At 43.5% G+C, this 21,554-nt stretch overlaps 1 protein-coding gene across 2 annotated transcripts in view; it reads left to right on the top strand.

Annotated features, from left to right (window-relative positions):
- ptprna (protein tyrosine phosphatase receptor type Na) overlaps window positions 1-21,554 on the top strand; it is a 101,036-nt gene that overhangs the window by 60,309 nt on the left and 19,173 nt on the right. For both annotated transcript variants that reach the window (XM_036959457.1, XM_036959458.1), the window contains exons 4-12: window positions 643-739; window positions 1,022-1,397; window positions 2,491-2,863; window positions 7,362-7,493; window positions 7,902-7,936; window positions 8,067-8,365; window positions 9,103-9,189; window positions 9,335-9,414; window positions 12,123-12,187. In XM_036959457.1, the coding sequence (XP_036815352.1) occupies window positions 643-739; window positions 1,022-1,397; window positions 2,491-2,863; window positions 7,362-7,493; window positions 7,902-7,936; window positions 8,067-8,365; window positions 9,103-9,189; window positions 9,335-9,414; window positions 12,123-12,187 (1,544 nt within the window). The remainder of the gene's footprint in view (window positions 1-642; window positions 740-1,021; window positions 1,398-2,490; window positions 2,864-7,361; window positions 7,494-7,901; window positions 7,937-8,066; window positions 8,366-9,102; window positions 9,190-9,334; window positions 9,415-12,122; window positions 12,188-21,554) is intronic.

Below are 21,554 nucleotides of genomic sequence, written 5' to 3'. Positions count from 1 at the left end.
CACCAGACATGCCACCAGGGGTCTTTTCACAGTCCCCAGGTCCAGAACACAGTTACCCCACCAGACATGCCACCAGGGTTCTTTTCACAGTCCCCAGGTCCAGAACACACTTACCCCACCAGACATGCCACCAGGGGTCTTTTCACAGTCCCCAGGTCCAGAACACACTTACCCCACCAGACATGCCACCAGGGGTCTTTTCACAGTCCCCAGGACCAGAACACACTTACCCTACCAGACATGCCACCAGGGGTCTTTTCACAGTCCTCAAATCCAGAACAACTTCAAGAAAGCAAACATACAGCATTATTGCATGGAACTTCCTTCCATCTCATATGGCTCAAATAAACAGCAAACTGGGTTTTAAAAAAACAGATAAAGCAACACCTCACGGCACAACGCCTCTCTCCTATTTGACCTAGACAGTTGGTGTGTATGTATTGATATGTAGACTACTTGTATGTAGTTACGTCCTTGCGCTGTTCTTGTCTATGTGTTCTGTATTATGTCATGTTTCGTGACCCCAGGAAGAGTATATGTTGCTTTTGCAACAGTTAATGGGGATCCTAATGAAATACCAAAATACCTAAATTTAGTGGGCATCATTATAAAATATAAATGGTCTGTGTGTTTGGTGTGTAGGTCTGTCCTGGCAAGATGACATCACCCAGTACATTGTTACCAAAGAGCTGAGCAGAGTTCCTCACACCCCGAGACCCTCCAAGACCTCTTCCTCACAGTAAGGATCATTACACATTTACAGAATCTAACAGTGGAGTTAGACAAGTAATGGGTCTTTTCCTCTTATCGATCCATCATCTTATCGTGCCTCTGTGTAATTGTACTTGCCCAGATGAAAATTAGCCGGGCTGGCTAAATCTAGCATATTCACAAAATGGGTGTTTATTGTTCCTGTCAAATAAACCTAATGAAAGAAAGCAAGTTAGTGGAGTAAACATGCAATGTTACGCTTAGAACTGCCCAAAATATACAAAATCATCTTCCTTGTCCTTCCTCTCAGACCCAAGCAGAGCTCCTCCAATCAGGGAGGATACCCCAGCAGCTCCTCCAATCAGGGAGGATACCCCAGCAGCTCCTCCAATCAGGGAGGATACCCCAGCAGCTCCTCCAATCAGGGAGGATACCCCAGCAGCTCCTCCAATCAGGGAGGATACCCCAGCAGCTCCTCCAATCAGGGAGGATACCCCAGCAGCTCCTCCAATCGGGGAGGATACCCCAGCAGCTCCTCCAATCGGGGAGGATACCCCAGCAGCTCCTCCAATCAGGGAGGATACCCCAGTCAGGCTGACAGCCACCAGGACTACATGATAGTAGACCATGCCCAGTTCCCCCTCCGCATGCAGACCTCTCCCATGGACCCCTATACTTATCAACAGGTACTGTAAGCCATGCACATTAGCACGTACACACAGACACACACACAGACGCACACATACACACAGACACGCATACACACACAGCTGTGTTTTCATGAAATGTCAGGACTTTTTGTAAAAAAAAAATCACCATTAAAAATATTTTTTTCCGCTAAACTAATCTTAACACCAAAAACCCTAACCCCTAACCTAATCTTAACACCAAAAACCCTAACCCTTAACCTAATCTTAACACCAAAAACCCTAACCCCTAACCTAATTTTAACACCAAAAACCCTAACCCCTAACCTAATCTTAACACCAAAAACCCTAACCCTTAACCTAACACCAAAAACCCTAACCCCTAACCTAATCTTAACACCAAAAACCCTAACCCCTAACCTAATCTTAACACCAAAAACCCTAACCCCTAACCTAATCTTAACACCAAAAACCCTAACCCCTAACCTAATCTTAACACCAAAAACCCTAACCCCTAACCTAATCTTAACACCAAAAACCCTAACCCCTAACCTAATCTTAACACCAAAAACCCTAACCCCTAACCTAATCTTAACACCAAAAACCCTAACCCTTAACCTAATCTTAACACCAAAAACCCTAACCCCTAACCTAATCTTAACACCAAAAACCCTAACCCCTAACCTAATCTTAACACCAAAAACCCTAACCCTTAACCTAATCTTAACACCAAAAACCCTAACCCCTAACCTAATCTTAACACCAAAAACCCTAACCCCTAACCTAATCTTAACACCAAAAACCCTAACCCCTAACCTAATCTTAACACCAAAAACCCTAACCCCTAACCTAATCTTAACACCAAAAACCCTAACCCTTAACCTAATCTTAACACCAAAAACCCTAACCCCTTCTCAGGACATTAAGGTGAAATGTCAGAACATTAAGGTGAAATGTTAGGACATTAAGGTGAAATGTTAGGACATTAAGGTGAATTAGTACACACACACACACACATACACACACACACACACACACACACACACACACACACACACACACACACACACACAATAGAACATGTGTCCTCATCCGTAAAACCATGTGTGTTTTCTCTCTCTGTGTTTTACAGCACAGATACCAGGAAGATGTAGAGCGCTCCCTCCACCAGGGAGGAGGAGTCTACCCAGGGCCCCACCCCTCCTCCTCTAGATCCCAACAGGCCAAACAGAGAGAGAGAGACCGTCAACTGCTGCAGGACGTCATCTCCCTCTATCTGTCCTCTTCCCCTGCACAGCCCTCGTTCCGCCACAGGGGGGCAGCAGCACTTCCGGCCTCGCCCTACTACGAGGACCTGGAACTGCCTCTGGACTATGTGGAGGACTACAGTCTGACAGAGCAGGATACGGCCAGGCAACAGCAACAACAGAAGAAGATACGGTTACAACTACAACAACAGAAGAAGAAGGTTCCTCAGGACTACAGCTCTCTGGCTGGGCTGGATGGTGAGATAGTAGAACTGTTGAAGTACCTTAAGTAGCAGTGTTAATTAACTAATTTAATGAATTAATTCAAATGAACTAGGTTCAGTAGCAGGGTGTGTGTAAATTCAGTGGGGAAGCCAAGTCAGTGAATTCTTTTTGCCATATTACAACCTATGTGTTGTGATAATTGAGTTGTTTGCTCTGCAACCTGTTAGTTTATATGCCTTGCAACCGTGATATATAGACCTAAAGGCAGAGACAATAAGACACAGTGATATACAGGCCTAAAGGCTGAGACAATAAGAAGACACAGTGATATATAGACCTAAAGGCTGAGACAATAAGACACAGTGATATATAGACCTAAAGGCTGAGACAATAAGACACAGTGACATACAGACCTAAAGGCAGAGACACAGTGATATATAGACCTAAAGGCTGAGACGATAAGAAGACTGTGATATACAGGCCTAAAGGCAGAGACAATAAGACACAGTGATATATAGACCTAAAGGCTGAGACAATAAGACACAGTGATATACAGACCTAAAGGCTGCGACAATAAGACACAGTGATATACAGACCTAAAGGCCGAGACAATAAGACACAGTGATATATAGGCCTAAAGGCAGAGACAATAAGACACAGAGATATATAGACCTAAAGGCTGAGACGATAAGAAGACACAGTGATATACAGGCCTAAAGGCAGAGACAATAAGACACAGAGATATATAGACCTAAAGGCAGAGACAATAAGAAGACACAGTGATATATAGACCTAAAGGCCGAGACAATAAGAAGACACAGTGATATATAGACCTAAAGGCAGAGACAATAAGACACAGTGATATATAGACCTAAAGGCAGAGACACAGTGATATATAGACCTAAAGGCTGAGACAATAAGAAGACACAGTGATATATAGACCTAAAGGCTGAGACAATAAGACACAGTGACATACAGACCTAAAGGCAGAGACACAGTGATATATAGACCTAAAGGCTGAGACAATAAGACACAGTGATATATAGACCTAAAGGCAGAGACAATAAGACACAGTGATATATAGACCTAAAGGCCGAGACAATAAGACACAGTGATATATAGACCTAAAGGCTGAGACAATAAGACACAGTGATATATAGACCTAAAGGCAGAGACAATAAGACACAGTGATATATAGGACTAAAGGCTGAGACGATAAGAAGACACAGTGAAATACAGGCCTAAAGGCAGAGACAATAAGACACAGTGATATATAGACCTAAAGGCCCGGACAATAAGACACAGTGATATATAGACCTAAAGGCCGAGACAATAAGACACAGTGATATATAGGACTAAAGGCCGAGACAATAAGAAGACACAGTGATATATAGACCTAAAGGCAGAGACAATAAGACACAGTGATATAGAGGACTAAAGGCAGAGACACTGTGATATATAGACCTAAAGGCTGAGACGATAAGAAGACACAGTGATATACAGGCCTAAAGGCAGAGACAATAAGACACAGTGATATAGAGGCCTATAGGCAGAGACAATAAGACACAGTGATATATAGACCTAAAGGCAGAGACAATAAGACACAGTGATATATAGGACTAAAGGCAGAGACACTGTGATATATAGACCTAAAGGCTGAGACGATAAGAAGACACAGTGATATACAGGCCTAAAGGCAGAGACAATAAGACACAGTGATATAGAGGCCTATAGGCAGAGACAATAAGACAGTGATATATAGACCTAAAGGCAGAGACAATAAGACACAGTGATATATAGACCTAAAGGCAGAGACAATAAGACACAGTGATATATAGACCTAAAGGCAGAGACAATAAGACACAGTGATATATAGACCTAAAGGCAGAGACAATAAGACACAGTGATATATAGACCTAAAGGCAGAGACAATAAGACACAGAGATATATAGACCTAAAGGCTGAGACAATAAGACACAGTGATATATAGGACTAAAGGCAGAGACAATAAGACACAGTGATATATAGACCTAAAGGCTGAGACAATAAGACACAGTGATATATAGACCTAAAGGCTGAGACGATAAGAAGACACAGTGATATACAGGCCTAAAGGCAGAGACAATAAGACACAGTGATATAGAGGCCTATAGGCAGAGACAATAAGACAGTGATATATAGACCTAAAGGCAGAGACAATAAGACACAGTGATATATAGACCTAAAGGCAGAGACAATAAGACACAGTGATATATAGACCTAAAGGCAGAGACAATAAGACACAGTGATATATAGACCTAAAGGCAGAGACAATAAGACACAGTGATATATAGACCTAAAGGCAGAGACAATAAGACACAGAGATATATAGACCTAAAGGCTGAGACAATAAGACACAGTGATATATAGGACTAAAGGCAGAGACAATAAGACACAGTGATATATAGACCTAAAGGCTGAGACAATAAGACACAGTGATATATAGACCTAAAGGCAGAGACAATAAGACACAGTGATATATAGACCTAAAGGCAGAGACAATAAGACACAGTGATATATAGACCTAAAGGCAGAGACAATAAGACACAGAGATATCTAGACCTAAAGGCTGAGACAATAAGACACAGTGATATATAGACCTAAAGGCAGAGACAATAAGACACAGTGATATATAGACCTAAAGGCAGAGACAATAATAAGAGATTAGTTTTTTTTCTGTAAATTACATCCTGCTTTTGATGTGATGTGATTGATGTGAAGCCAAATCCAAAATGGCTTCCCCTTGACACTTTTTTTGGTGCGCCAGGACCAATCCCAGCTGAGTTCACTCAGTTTAGCTCAATGCTGAAAGGTTATTATTTTAGTTATTTTTCATCAATGGAGGCCAAATGCTCACTGACTTCCCTTGCTTTGAATGGCACGGGCGGCAACAATGTCATACTCAATGTCAACAATGCCTTGTTATCTCTTCTGACTAACCTGGCCTTGTTATCTCTTCTGACTAACCTGGCCTTGCTATCTCTTCTGACTAACCTGGCCATGCTATCTCTTCTGACTAACCTGGACATGCTATCTCTTCTGACTAACCTGGACATGCTATCTCTTCTGACTAACCTGGACATGCTATCTCTTCTGACTAACCTGGCCATGCTATCTCTTCTGACTAACCTGGACATGCTATCTCTTCTGACTAACCTGGCCATGCTATCTCTTCTGACTAACTGGCCTTGCTATCTCTTCTGACTAACCTGGCCATGCTATCTCTTCTGACTAACCTGGACATGCTATCTCTTCTGACTAACCTGGCCATGCTATCTCTTCTGACTAACCTGGCCATGCTATCTCTTCTGACTAACCTGGCCTTGCTATCTCTTCTGACTAACCTGGCCATGCTATCTCTTCTGACTAACCTGGCCTTGCTATCTCTTATGACTAACCTGGCCTTGCTATCTCTTCTGACTAACCTGGCCATGCTATCTCTTCTGACTAACCTGGCCTTGCTATCTCTTCTGACTAACCTGGCCATGCTATTTCTTCTGACTAACCTGGCCATGCTACCTCTTCTGACTAACCTGGCCATGCTATCTCTTCTGACTAACCTGGCCTTGCTATCTCTTCTGACTAACCTGGACATGCTATCTCTTCTGACTAACCTGGACATGCTATCTCTTCTGACTAACCTGGCCTTGCTATCTCTTCTGACTAACCTGGCCTTGCTATCTCTTCTGACTAACATGGACATGCTATCTCTTCTGACTAACCTGGCCTTGCTATCTCTTCTGACTAACCTGGCCTTGCTATCTCTTCTGACTAACCTGGCCATGCTATCTCTTCTGACTAACCTGGCCTTGTTATCTCTTCTGACTAACCTGGCCATGCTATCTCTTCTGACTAACCTGGCCATGCTATCTCTTCTGACTAACCTGGCCATGCTATCTCTTCTGACTAACCTGGCCTTGCTATCTCTTCTGACTAACATGGACATGCTATCTCTTCTGACTAACCTGGCCTTGCTATCTCTTCTGACTAACATGGACATGCTATCTCTTCTGACTAACCTGGCCTTGCTATCTCTTCTGACTAACCTGGCCTTGCTATCTCTTCTGACTAACCTGGCCATGCTATCTCTTCTGACTAACCTGGCCATGCTATCTCTTCTGACTAACCTGGCCATTCTGTCTCTCCTGACTAACCTGGCCATGCTATCTCTCCTGACTAACCTGGCCATGCTATCTCTTCTGACTAACCTGGCCATGCTATCTCTTCTGACTAACCTGGCCTTGATATCTCTTCTGACTAACCTGGCCATGCTATCTCTTCTGACTAACCTGGCCTTGCTATCACTTCTGACTAACCTGGCCATGCTATCTCTTCTGACTAACCTGGCCTTGCTATCTCTTCTGACTAACCTGGCCATGCTATCTCTTCTGACTAACCTGGTCCTGACAGTTTACTACAGTCTACTATGACTAGCCTGGCCCTGACAGTTTACTGAGACTAACCTGTCATTTCTGTCTGTCTATCTGTGTAGAGTCTATCCTACAGCGTATGGTGGAGACCCTGGAGATGTACGGTGTTGATCCTAGAGACCTGACCCCCCAGCAGCTCTACAGACTTGCTGTGGTGCTGCAAAGGATGAAGGCTGACGACCAGGAGAACGCAGGTACCACAGACCTATCTGTCTGTCTGTCTGTCTGTCTGTCTGTCTGTCTGTCTGTCTGTCTGTCTGTCTGTCTGTCTGCCTGCCTGACCATGGTGCTGCAGCAGATGCAGACTGAGGACCATTGTTCTGATCTGACTCACAACTGTTCTGGCTCGGATATTCTCTTCTCATATTAGTCTTTTCTTGCCTCGTTGGACCATCCTGTTCTCATGAGCAGTCAGAATGGTTGGATCAGTCGTTTTCTGCACATTTCCAAAAAACTATGGTGGATGCGTAACAAGGCCAGCCCAGTACATCTGTCTGCACACAGAAGGACTACGCCATTCAATATCACTGAATAATGAACGAATTACACAGTAGTAATTTCCTGTAAATCATTTTAATGCTCTCTTTATTCTCTTTTTTCAGACCCGTTTACCAATGAACCGATCACACCGAAGGAGGTATGTTCAGATCAGAAATACAGTACTAAGTGGTATTGCATGACATTTATAATATTAGGTATATATATTAGAATGCTGCTATCGTGGTCATTGTCCTGTCTCTTGGTGTCTCTGGGTGTCCTCTACACAGAAACAGCAGATGCTTAAAAACAGTGACACCGTGTCCAACAAAGGAGAGAATGCTCCCCTCCCTGTCCCCTCTCCTTCCTCTACCTCGGTAGCTGATGTGGCCCCTACCCTGGCCCCTGCTGCCACTAGTCCCACCCTCAAAGCACCTATAGGGGTCAGTGTGACAGCCAAGGGCTCCTCTGTCTCTGTGGAGGATGTGAAAGAGAAGGTGAAAAGCTCCAATGTCCCAGCAGGGCTACCAGCTGCTGAGAGGGGAACAGCAGCTAGGGAGGAGTATGGATACATTGTCACCAACCAGAGGTCTGTTCTGGTAACTTACTGTGTGGATCTCTTATACAAGTTAGGATTCAGACCGTAGTCCTTAATACTGTCTGTAAAGCTATGACTCGTACCTTAGTCCTTAATACTGCCTGTAAAGCTATGACTCGTACCTTAGTCTTTCATGCTGTCTGTAAAGCTATGACTCGTACCTTAGTCTTTCATGCTGTCTGCAAAGCTATGACTTGTACCTTAGTCTTTCATGCTGTCTGTAAAGCTATGACTCGTACCTTAGTCTTTCATGCTGTCTGTAAAGCTATGACTCGTACCTTAGTCTTTCATGCTGTCTGTAAAGCTATGACTCGTACCTTAGTCCTTCATGCTGTCTGTAAAGCTATGACTCGTACCTTAGTCCTTCATGCTGTCTGTAAAGATATGACTCGTACCTTAGTCCATGCTGTCTATAAAGCTATGACTCGTACCTTAGTCCTTCATGCTGTCTATAAAGCTATGACTCGTACCTTAGTCCTTAATACTGATACTTGGCATTTTTTTTACTCATCTAAATGATACTATGATATCTAAATGATACTATGATATCTAAATGATACTGCATAAGGCAATTATATCATTACCTCTGCAAAGCAGGATGTTTTAGTGTATTTAATATTATAATTTTAAGTCTAGACTCTAAGGGCATATGGTTGTTGATGAATGTAATGTCTTAATTGCACGTTGTCATTGTTGTCGTTGTCATTGTTGTAATTGTTGTTCTCCAGTCCTCTCAGTCTGTATGATGGGGTGAAACTACTGGAACTATTGGCAGAGAGAATTCACCTGACTACCAGCAGCTTCATCAACATCAGGTACTCTACGGTCACCGTGTGTGTGTGTCTCTGTGGACGTGTGCTTGTATGCGTGCGTGTGTATGTGTCTGCCTGTATGACTGTGTGTGGCAGTATATACAGTAAGTCAATAATACCCGTTTCCCTGCTTGCTATGTTGCTCCAGTGTTGTGGGTCCAGCCCTGACGTTCAGGATCAGGCAAAACCCTCAGAATATGAGTGCAGAGGACGTGGCTGAGAAGGCTGGTGAGAAAGAACCTGTCTGTCTGTCTGTCTGTCTGTCTGTCTGTCTGTCTGTCTGTCTGTCTGTCTGTCTGTCTGTCTGTCTGTCTGTCTGTCTGTACTGTCTGTCTGTCTGTCTGTCTGTCTGTCTGTCTGTCTGTCTGTCTGTCTGTCTGTCTGTATGTCTGTCTGTCTGTCTGTCTGTCTGTCTGTCTGTCTGTCTGTCTGTCTGTCTGTCTGTCTGTCTCTAACATGTCTGTCTGTCTGTCCCTCTGTCCCTCTGTCTGTCTGTCTGTCTGTCTGTCTGTCTGTCTGTCTGTCTGTCTGTCTGTCTGTCTGTCTCTAACATGTCTGTCTGTCTGTCCCTCTGTCCCTCTGTCTGTCTGTCTGTCTGTCTGTCTGTCTGTCTGTCTGTCTGTCTGTCTGTCTGTCTGTCTGTCTGTCTCTATTTTCCCCTCTAGCCCTCTCGCTCACAAATTAAAATGTTGCACAAGAGGGAGACAGAAAGACAGAGATAATGAAACTAGGTCTGGGATCCATTCTTTTGGGGATTTTGTCCCAACCGCCACCCTATTCCATATACAGTGCACTACTTTTCCCAAGGGTCCGTATGGCTCTGGTCATTTACCTCTATCAGCAGCCAAACAGCTCTCTGACATTCTGGGCTCTGGACATTTTCTAATCCCTACATTTCATGCAATCCTAAAATTCTAATTTAACTCAAGCATTGTTTAACATTTCCTTATATATACAGTTGAAGTCAGAAGTTTACATACACTTTGGTTGGAGTCATTAAAACTAGTTTTTCAACCACTCCACAAATTTCTTGTTAACAAACTATAGTTTTGTGCATGACACAAGTCATTTTTCCAACAATTGTTTACAGACAGATTATTTCACTTATAATTGCCTGTATCACAATTCCGTAGGGTCAGAAGTTTACATACACTAAGTTGACTGTGCCTTTAAACAGCTTAGAAAATTCCAGAAAATTATGTCATGGCTTTAGAAGCTTCTGATAGGCTTATTGACATCATTTGAGTCAATTGGAGGTGTACCTGTGGATGTATTCAAGGTCTACCTTCAAACTCAGTGCCTCTTCGCTTGACATCATGGGACAATCAACAGAAATCAGCCAAGAACTCCACAAGTCTGGTTCATCCTTGGGAACAATTTCCAAACGCCTGAAGGTACCACGTTCATCTGTACAAGCAATAGTACGCAAGTATAAACACCATGGGACCACGCAGCCGTCATACCGCTCAGGAAGGAGACGCCTTCTGTCTCCTAGAGATTAACCTACTTTGGTGCGAAAAGTGCAAATCAATCCCAGAACAGCAGCAAAGGACCTTGTAAAGATGCTGGAGGAAACAGGTACAAAAGTATCTATATCCACAGTAAAACGACTCCTATATGGACATAATCTGAAAGGCTGCTCAGCAAGGAAGAAGCCACTGCTCTAAAACCGCCATAAAACAGCCAGACTACGGTTTGCAAATGCACATGGTGACAAAGATTGTACTTTTTGGAGAAATGTCCTTTCGCCTGATGAAACAAAAATAGAACTGTTTGGCCATAATGACCATCGTTATGTTTGGAGGGAAAAGAGGGAGGCTTGCAAGCTGAAGAACACCATCCCAACCATGAAGCACGGGGGTGGCAGCATCATGTTGTGGGGGTGCTTTGCTGCAGGCGGGACAGGTGAACTTCACAAAATAGATGGCATCATGAGGATGGAAAATGATGTGGATATATTGAAGCAACATCTCAAGACATCAGTCAGGAAGTTAAAGCTTGGTTGCAAATGGGTCTTCCAAATGGACAATGAACCCAAGCATACTTCCAAAGTTGTGGTGAAATGGCTTAAGGACAACAAAGTCAAGGTATTGGAGTGGCCATCACAAAGCCCTAACCTCAATCCTATAGAAAATGTGTGTGCAGAACTGAAAAAATGTGTGCGAGCAAGGAGGCCTACAAACCTGACTCAGTTACACCAGCTCTGTCAGGAGGAATGGTCCAAAATTCACCCAAAATATTGTGGGAAGCTTGTGGAAGGCTACCTGAAATGTTTGAGCCAAGTTAAACAATTTAAAGGCAATGCTACCAAATACTAATTTAATGTATGTTAACTTCTGACCCACTGGGAATGTGATGAAAGAAACAAAAGCTGAAATAAATCATTCTCTCTACTATTATTCTGACATTTCAAATTCTTAAAATATTGTGGTGATCCTAACTGACCTAAGACAGGGAATTTTTACTCTGATTAAATGTCAGGAAATGTGAAAAACTGTATGTTAACATCAGAACTATTTCTTTGAGAAAGAGGAAACTGAGAGGAAATTATAATTGTTTTTTTATTTATTCAATTTAGTGACAAAATAAAATATCTTTAGAGCCTTAGAAGAAGAGCTATAAATATATATTTCCCGTGTCTGTGGCAGTACTCCAGCTGAATGTAAAAGTTAGACCCTGGCTGGGTTGAGAGAGACATGTACTGATGTCAACATTTCCCTGTCCTTTCCCTGTCCTTTTTCTGGTGATTCTAGTTAGGTGTGGTATATAACCCACAATTCCTTTTACTCTGAGCCTCATAGGACAGACTGTGCATCCAAAATAGCACCCTATTCCAGCGCTTTTGACCAGGGCTCATAGGGCTCAGACAGAATAGTATGTTGATATTCATGAATGATAACTGTTGGCTCTGTTTGTTGTGGTTTTGTCTCTGTCAGTGTCTGAGAAGACCTTTCTGGAGTCTGAGACGGGACTGAAGATCCTGCAGACTGGTGTGGGAGAGGTATAGTATAACTGTACAAATACACACTCTCTCTCTCTCTTTCTCTCTGTCTCTGTGTCTCTCTCTGTCTCTCTGTCGTACACTGAGGATATTGTTGCAGAATTATGCATGCACAGTCTCAATTTGGTGTTTTTCCCATGTTGTGAATTCTTGGTTGGTGAGCGGACCCCAGATCTCACATCCATAAAGGGCAATGGGTTCTATAACTATTCAAGTATTTTTAGCCAGATCCCAATTGTTATGTTGAATTTTATGTTCCTTTTGATGGCCCTTCGTGCCTTGTCTCTCAGATCGTTCACAGTTTTGTGGAAGTTACCTGTGGCTCTGATGTTTAGGCCGAGGTACGTATAGTTTTTTGTGTGCTCTAGGGCAACGGTGTTGAGATGGAATTTGAATTCCTGGTCCTAGCAACTGGACCTTGTTTGGAACACCATTATTTTGGTCTTACAGAGATTTACTGTCAGGGCCCAGGACTGACAGAATCTGTGCAGAAGATCTAGGTGCTGCTGTAGGCCCTCCTTGGTTGGGGATTATCAGCAAACAGTAAACATTTGACTGCAGATTCTAGTAGGGTGAGGTCAGGTGCTGCAGACTGTTCTAGTGCCCTCGCCAATTTGTTGATATATATGTTGAAGAGGGTGGGGCTTAAGCTGCATCCCTGTCTCACCCCACGGCCCTGTGGGAAGAAATGTGTTATATATGTTTAAGAGGGTGGGGCTCAAGCTGCAGCCCTGTCTCACCCCACGGCCCTCTGGGAAGAAATGTTTTTTTGCCAATTTTAACCGCACACTTTTTGTTTGTCTAAATGGATTGTATAATGTCGTACGTTTTTCCCCCAACACCATTTTTCATCAATTTGTATAGCAGACCAATGGTGTAAAAATACTTTAAACTTAAGTCGTTTTTTGGGAAATCTGTACTTGACTTTACTATTTTATGACTACTTTTACTTTTACTTCACTACATCCCTAAAGAAAAGTATGTACTTTTTACGCCATGCATTTTCGCTGACACCCAAAAGTAGTCGTTACATTTTGAATGCTCAGCAGGACAGGAAAATGGTCCAATTCACACACTTATCAACAGAACATCCCTGGTCATCCAGCCTCTGATCCGAAGGACTCACTAAACACTAATGCTTAATTTGTAAATGATGTCTGGGTGTTGGAGTGTGACCCTGGCTATCCGTAAATAAAATGAAAACAAGAAAATGGTGCTCTCTGGCTTAATAAAAGGAATTTGAAATTATTTATAATTTTGATACTTAAGTATATTTAAAACCAAATACTTTTAGACCTTTCTCAAGTAGGATTTTACCGGGTGACTTTCACTTTTACTTGAGTCATTTTCTATTAAGGTATCTTTACTTTTACTCAAGTATGACAGTTGGGTACTTTGCCACCACTATAGCAGACCCTCATGCCAAATTGAGTCCAAAGCTTTTTTGAAATCAATAAAGAAGAAAGAAGACTTTGACTTTGTTTTGGTTTGTTTGTCAATTAGGTTGTGAAGGGTGAATACGTGGTCTGTCTTATGGTCATTTTCCACTTTGTGGATTGGGGTGATCATATCTTGGTTCCAAATATTGGGGATCTGAGGATGATGTTAAAGAGTTTAAGCATAGCCAACTGGAATTTGTTGTTTGTATATTTTATAATTTCATTGAGGATACCATCAACACCACAGGCCTTTTTGGGTTGGAGGGTTTTTATTTTGTCCTGTACTGTACTCATTCAAGGTAATTGGAGAATCCAGTGGGTTCAGGTAGTCTTTAATAGTTGATTCTAAGATTTGTAATTGATCATATATATCGTTTAGCCGTTTGTTCTTTGTTATAGAGCCAATCAGATTGGAGAAGTGGTTTATCCTTAAACCTTTTGTCCAGGAAATTGTCTAGAAGGGATTGAATTTGTTGTTGCCTACTTGTTTTTTTAGTAGGTTTCCACACTATTTTCCTTCCATCTATAGCATTTATTAATATTATTAAGTTCCTTTGGCTTTGATGTCTCATGATTGAGTATTGCTCTATTCAAGTAGACTGTGAGTTTGCTGTGATCTGATAGTGGTGTCAGTGGGCTGACTGTGAATGCTCTGAGAGACTCTGGGTTGAGGTCAGTGATAAAGTAGTCTACAGTACTACTGCCAAGAGATGAGCTATAGGTGTACCTACCTTAGGAGTACCCCCAAAGCCTACCTTTGACTATGTACATATGTGAGAGCTGCAGGAGTTGTGACACAGTTTTTGTTGGTTATGTTGTCATAGTTGTGTTTAGGTGGGAAAATGGGGGAGGGAATGCTGTCAGCTCCAGGTAGGTGTTTGTCCCCCCTGTGTGCTGAGGATGTCAGGTTCTTGTCAGGGTTCTGGCATTTAGGACCATCACAGTAGGTGTGAGCAGAGCATGTTGAGCATCGGATACATACCCCTAGGTTGCAGGTTGGGGCTTGGGCCTGTTTCTCTGCTCAGAGCCTGGGTATCTCTCTCTCTCTCTCCCCCTATCCCTCTCTCCCTCTCTCCCTCCTCCCCCTGCCCCCCCAAATATATGGAGACTTGGCTGTCTCTATCTCAATAAGAGAGTGTGCAAAGCTGTCAACAAGGCAAAGGTTGGCTACTTATGTGTTATTTCATAGTATTCATGTCTTCACTGTTATTCTGTTCTACTCTGTTGTAATCTGCTCTGTTCTACTCTACTCTGTTCTACTCTACTCTGTTCTACTCTGCTCTGTTCTACTCTGCTCTGTTCTACTCTACTCTGTTCTACTCTACTCTGTTGTACTCTGCTCTGTTCTACTCTGCTCTGTTCTGCTCTGCTCTACTCTACTCTACTCTGTTCTACTCTGCTCTGCTCTGCTCTACTCTACTCTACTCTGTTTTACTCTACTCTGTTCTACTCTACTCTGTTCTACTCTACTCTGTTCTACTCTGTTCTACTCTACTCTGTTCTACTCTGTTCTACTCTGTTCTGCTCTACTCTGTTCTGCCCTACTCTGTTCTGCTCTACTCTGTTCTGCTCTGTTCTACTCTATTCTGTTCTACTCTACTCTGTTCTGCTCTACTCTGTTCTACTCTACTCTGTTCTGCCCTACTCTGTTCTACTCTGTTCTGCTCTACTCTGTTCTGCTCTGTTCTACTCTAGTCTGTTCTGCTCTGCGTCTCTCCCACATACTACCTATTCTTGCTGGGGCAACAAACCAGACCCTTCCACACCTCCTCTCCCCCACCTCTGTTACTCTCCCTTACCCAACAGCAACATGTGCCACAGTTGCTAGGGCAACACCTTTTGAAGTGACAAGTGGTGTACAGCGGTTGAATAGAGTTTGAGGGAAAGATCTATGAGGCCTTACATTGGAGCCTAGGAGAAAGCTTTTTTCTTCATTCCATTCCCTTTCTCTTTTCGTTTCACTAACTTGCCCTCCTCTTTCCTTGTGTGTCGGTCCACCCTAGTTGATACACATTTCTGTAATCCTTTGCTGAAATCCCAAACCCTCCTTTCCAAGAGGCTATTTCCAGGATTATTAGTGATATCAGGACTTGTCGGGTCATACATCAGGAGTGGAAGAAGGAGAGCTCATCTAATGTTTTATGTTTCGCATCATCCTCATTTGATGATGGAGCGGATGATTGTGGAGAGATGGAGCGGTTGAGAGATGGAGCGGTTGAGAGATGGAGCAGTTGAGAGATGGAGCAGTTGAGAGATGGAGCGGTTGATCCTGGAGAGATGGAGCGGTTGATCCTGGAGAGATGGAGCGATTGATCCTGGAGAGATGGAGTGGTTGAGAGATGTAGCGGTTGATCCTGGAGAGATGGAGCGGTTGATCCTGAAGAGATGGAGTGGATGATCCTGGAGGGATGGAGTGGTTGATCCTGGAGGGATGGAGTGGTTGATCCTGGAGGGATGGAGTGGTTGATCCTGGAGAGAAGGAGCGGTTGAGAGATGGAGCGGTTGATCCTGGAGAGATGGAGCGGATGATCCTGGAGAGATGGAGCGGTTGAGAGATGGAGCGGTTGATCCTGGAGAGATGGAGTGGATGATCCTGGAGGGATGGAGTGGTTGATCCTGGAGAGAAGGAGCGGTTGAGAGATGGAGCGGTTGATCCTGGAGAGATGGAGCGGATGATCCTGGAGAGATGGAGCGGTTGAGAGATGGAGCGGTTGATCCTGGAGAGATGGAGCGGTTGATCCTGGAGAGATGGAGCGGTTGATCCTGGAGAGATGGAGCGGTTGAGAGATGTAGCGGTTGATCCTGGAGAGATGGAGCGGTTGAGAGATGGAGCGGTTGAGAGATGGAGCGGTTGAGAGATGGAGCGGTTGATCCTGGAGAGATGGAGCGGTTGAGAGATGGAGCGGTTGATCCTAATACTATAACTCAGAAATAAGCTTAATTTGTCCTAGTTGGTGTAGTAGGAAAAGTCCACTTTCCAGTTAGTAATGGGTAACGCTATTGTATAACTCAGAAATAGGCTTTATGTTAGAAGTTATAGCAGCTTCCTACTATTGTTAAATTATTTTTGTAAAAAGAGACGTTTTGGTCCTCGTTGCCTGTATCTGCAGGACAGGAGGCAGAAACGTCACACTATCAGCATACAAAAGAAATGAATAAAAGCAATGTAGGCTGTCATAAAGAGAGGATGGCCTAATATTAATAAAATAACAGTAAATACCAATAACATGGCCTAATATAAACACAATAATAGTAAATACCAATAACATGGCCTAATATAAACACAATAATAGTAAATACCAATAACATGGCCTAATATAAACACAATAATAGTAAATACCAATAACATGGCCTAATATAAACACAATAATAGTAAATACCAATAACATGGCCTAATATAAACACAATAACAGTAACGATAATAATAATGAATTGCCTAACTTTTTAAGCCTTATTCGTTAATGCACCTTTATAATTTCAACCTGATAGAGTTCATTTCCAATCAAAATGTGCATTATGAAGTGATTGTTTTATCAATCAATCAAATGTATTTATAAAGCCCTTCTTACATCAGCTGATGTCACAGCTGATGTCACAAAGTGCTGTACAGAAACCCAGCCTAAAACCCCAATTCAATGCAGGTGTTGAAGCACGGTGGCTAGGAAAAACTCCCTAGAAAGGCCAGAACCTAGGAAGAAACCTAGAGAGGAACCAGGCTATGAGGGGTTGCCAGTCCTCTTCTGGCTGTGTCGGGTGGAGATTAGAAACCTAGAGAGGAACCAGGCTATGAGGGGTGGCCAGTTCTCTTCTGGCTGTGTCGGAAGGCTCCTGGGGATTAGGTCCTCCGAGAGAGAGAAAGAAAGAAACAGAAAAAGAGAGAGAGAATTAGAGAGAGCACACTTAAATTCACACAGGACACCAGATAAGACAGGATGATTACACCAGATATAACAGACTGACCCTAGCCCCCCATCACATAGACTATTGAAGCGTAAATACTGGAGGCTGAGACAGGGGGGGTCGGGAGACACAGGCAGGATAAAACCCCACCCACTTTGCCAAAGCACAGCCCCCACACCACTAGAGGGATATCTTCAACCACCAACTTACCATCCTGAGACAAGGCCGAGTATAGCCCACAAAGATCTCCGCCATGGCACAACCCAAGGGGGGGCGCCAACCCAGACAGGAAGATCACGTCAGTGACTAAACCCACTCAAGTGACGCACCCCTCCTAGGAACGGCATGGAAGAGCCCCAGTAAAGCCAGTGACTCAGCGCCTGTAATAGGGTTAGAAGCAGAGAATCCCAGTGGAAAGAGGGGAACCGGCCAGGCAGAGACAACAAGGGCAGTTCGTTGCTCCAGTGCCTTTCTGTTCACCTTCACACTCCTGGGCCAGACTACACTCAGTCATAGGACCTACTGAAGAGATGAATGCATTATGCTGATCGAATCAAACGACTTCAATTCAAGTGCTTATTGGCTACAGAAAAAATTCTGAAAACGTTTCTATAATATACCTATGCCTGCTATCGAATTAGTGAAGTTTCTGTTTAATGATGTTTAATACGGTTTAATCTTGTTTCTTACCATGTTAATTCTATAATTTTTATTTGTCTATTATGGTGGTTGGCTTTAGAAATAACAACATTGCCGTGACATTTTCAGATGTCCTTTAAATGCACTGAAGATTTATCAGGAAACGCCACCATGAAACACCACCAATATAATAATATTGTCTTCACATTTATTATGTTCATAGTTTACAGTACGAGCTCGGCAGACGTCAATCAAATGACAGTAATAAAGAACGTTGGAGATGGTGTTTAGAAACAACGGTGTCTCTACCCTAACCGTCGCAGTCCTTTTAGTCGTTATACAGTCTGTACGGCCAGTGGTCTGTGTTATCTCCCTCAGCTAGTGGTGGGTGGTTACTGTGGTGTAAGGTGGGTGGTTACTGTGGTGTCAGGTGAGTGGTTACTGTGGTGTCAGGTGGGTGGTTACTGTGGTGTCAGGTGGGTGGTTACTGTGGTGACAGGTGGGTGGTTACTGTGGTGTCAAGTGGGTGGTTACTGTGGTGACAGGTGGGTGGTTACTGTGGTGTCAGGTGGGTGGTTACTGTGGTGTCAGGTGGGTGGTTACTGTGGTGTCAGGTTGGTGGTTACTGTGGTGTCAGGTGGGTGGTTACTGTGGTGTTAGGTGGGTGGTTACTATGGTGTCAGGTTGGTGGTTACTGTGGTGTCAGGTGGGTGGGTGGTTACTGTGGTGTCAGGTTGGTGGTTACTGTGGTGTCAGGTGGGTGGTTACTGTGGTGTCAGGTGGGTGGTTACTATGGTGTCAGGTTGGTGGTTACTGTGGTGTCAGGTGGGTGGGTGGTTACTGTGGTGTCAGGTGGGTGGTTACTGTGGTGTCAGGTGGGTGGTTACTGTGGTGTCAGGTGGGTGGTTACTGTGGTGTCAGGTGGGTTACTGTGGTATCAGGTGGGTGGTTCCTGTGGTGTCAGGTGGGTGGTCACTGTGTTGACAGGTGGGTGGTTGCTGTGGTGACACGTGGGCGGTTGCTGTGGTGACAGGTGGGCGGTTGCTGTGGTGACAGGTGGGTGGTTACTGTGGTGTCAGGTGGGTGGTCACTGTTTTGACAGGTGGGCGGTTGCTGTGGTGACAGGTGGGTGGTTACTGTGTTGACAGGTGGGTGGTTACTGTGGTGACAGGTGGGTGGTTACTGTGGTGACAGGTGGGCGGTTGCTGTGGTGACAGGTGGGCGGTTGCTGTGGTGACAGTTGGGCAGTTGCTGTGGTGACAAATGTTAAAAAAGTATTTTGTTCCTTATATTAAATTGTTAATTCTTAAGTCCCTACCACTCAGAACCTTGATGACCACTCATTACACCGAGCATTTCTCTGTTGCCATGACAGCGCCTGGCTCGGTCCTCCCCCACTGAGGCTCTCAGACATCATGGCAACAACATCAACAGGCAGGGAGGGTGGGGGCAGATATCACCCCTGCACTCTCTTTTCTTCATTCTCTCCATTTTTTAAACATTTTTACAGCCCCCTTTATTGTCTCTATCTCTCTCAATTCAATTGGCTTTATTTATTTATTTATTTATAACCTTTATTTAACGAGGAAAGCCAGTTAAGAACAAATTCTTATTTACAATGACTGCCTACCGAGGAAGAGTGGGTTAACTGCCTTGTTCAGGGGGCAGAACGACAGATTTTGACCCTGTCAGGTCAGGGATTCGATCCAGTAACCTTTCGGATACTAGTCCAAACCTCTAACCACAAGGCCACCTGCCGCCCCTATTGTTATATTATATGTTAACAAAGCAGGTAAAATAGTGTCACGTTCGTCATAAGGAGTAGACCAAGATGCAGCGTGGTGTGTTTCCATCCTTTATTTTGGAAATGAAAACGTCAAAGAACCAAAACAACAAAAACGTGAAGCTAGACTAATGCTCTCAAGCAACAATACAAGTTCCCAAAATGGCTGCCTAAATATGATCCCCAATCAGAGACAACGATAAACAGCTGCCTCTGATTGGGAACCATATCAGGCCAACATAGATATTCAATTCCCCCAGATATCCCACCCTAAATCACAGCCCGACCCAACCAACATAGATATACAGTTCCCCCAGATATCCCACCCTAAATCACACCCCGACCCTACCAACATAGATATACAATTCCCCTAGATAACCCCTAGATAACCCACCCTAAATCACACCCCGACCCTACCAACATAGATATACAATTCCCCTAGATAACCCCTAGATAACCCACCCTAAATCACACCCCGACCCTACCAACATAGATATACAATTCCCCTAGATAACCCCTAGATAACCCACCCTAAATCACACCCCGACCCTACCAACATAGATATACAATTCCCCTAGATAACCCCTAGATAACCCACCCTAAATCACACCCCGACCCTACCAACATAGATATACAATTCCCCTAGATAACCCCTAGATAACCCACCCTAAATCACACCCCGACCCTACCAACATAGATATACAATTCCCCTAGATAACCCCTAGATAACCCACCCTAAATCACACCCCGACCCTACCAACATAGATATACAATTCCCCTAGATAACCCCTAGATAACCCACCCTAAATCACACCCCGACCCTACCAACATAGATATACAATTCCCCTAGATAACCCCTAGATAACCCACCCTAAATCACACCCCGACCCTACCAACATAGATATACAATTCCCCTAGATAACCCCTAGATAACCCACCCTAAATCACACCCCGACCCTACCAACATAGATATACAATTCCCCTAGATAACCCCTAGATAACCCATCCTAAATCACACCCCGACCCAGCCAACATACATATACAATTCCCCTAGATAACCCCTAGATAACCCACCCTAAATCACACCCCGACCCTACCAACATGGAGAATAAACAGCTCGTGACAAATAGACAATAAACAACAGTGAAATAATCAAAAAATGACCAGTAACATTACACTCACAAAAGTTCCAAAAGAATAAAGACATTTCAAAAGTCATATGTGAAAATACAAAAGGGAAAATAAATCAACATAAATATGGGTTGTATTTACAATGGTGTTCTCAATTCAATTCAATTCAATTCAATTCAATTCAATGGGCTTTATTGGCATGGGAAACGTGTTAACATTGCCAAAGCAAGTGTGGTAGATAATATACAAAAGTGAAATAAACAGAAATGAACAGTAAACTTTAAACATACAGAAGTTTCAAAACAATAAAGACATTACACATGTCATATTATATATATATATAGTGTTGTAACAACAATGGTGTTTGTTCTTCACTGGTTGCTCCTTTCTTGTGGCAACAGGTCACATCTTGCTGCTGTGATGTCACACTGTGGAATGTCACCCAGTAGATATGGGAGTTTATCAAAATTGGGTT

This window comes from Oncorhynchus mykiss, chromosome 22 (genome assembly GCF_013265735.2).
Source record: "Oncorhynchus mykiss isolate Arlee chromosome 22, USDA_OmykA_1.1, whole genome shotgun sequence".
Taxonomy (NCBI): Eukaryota; Metazoa; Chordata; class Actinopteri; order Salmoniformes; family Salmonidae; genus Oncorhynchus; species Oncorhynchus mykiss.
This window is presented reverse-complemented; position numbering and strand designations above follow the sequence as displayed.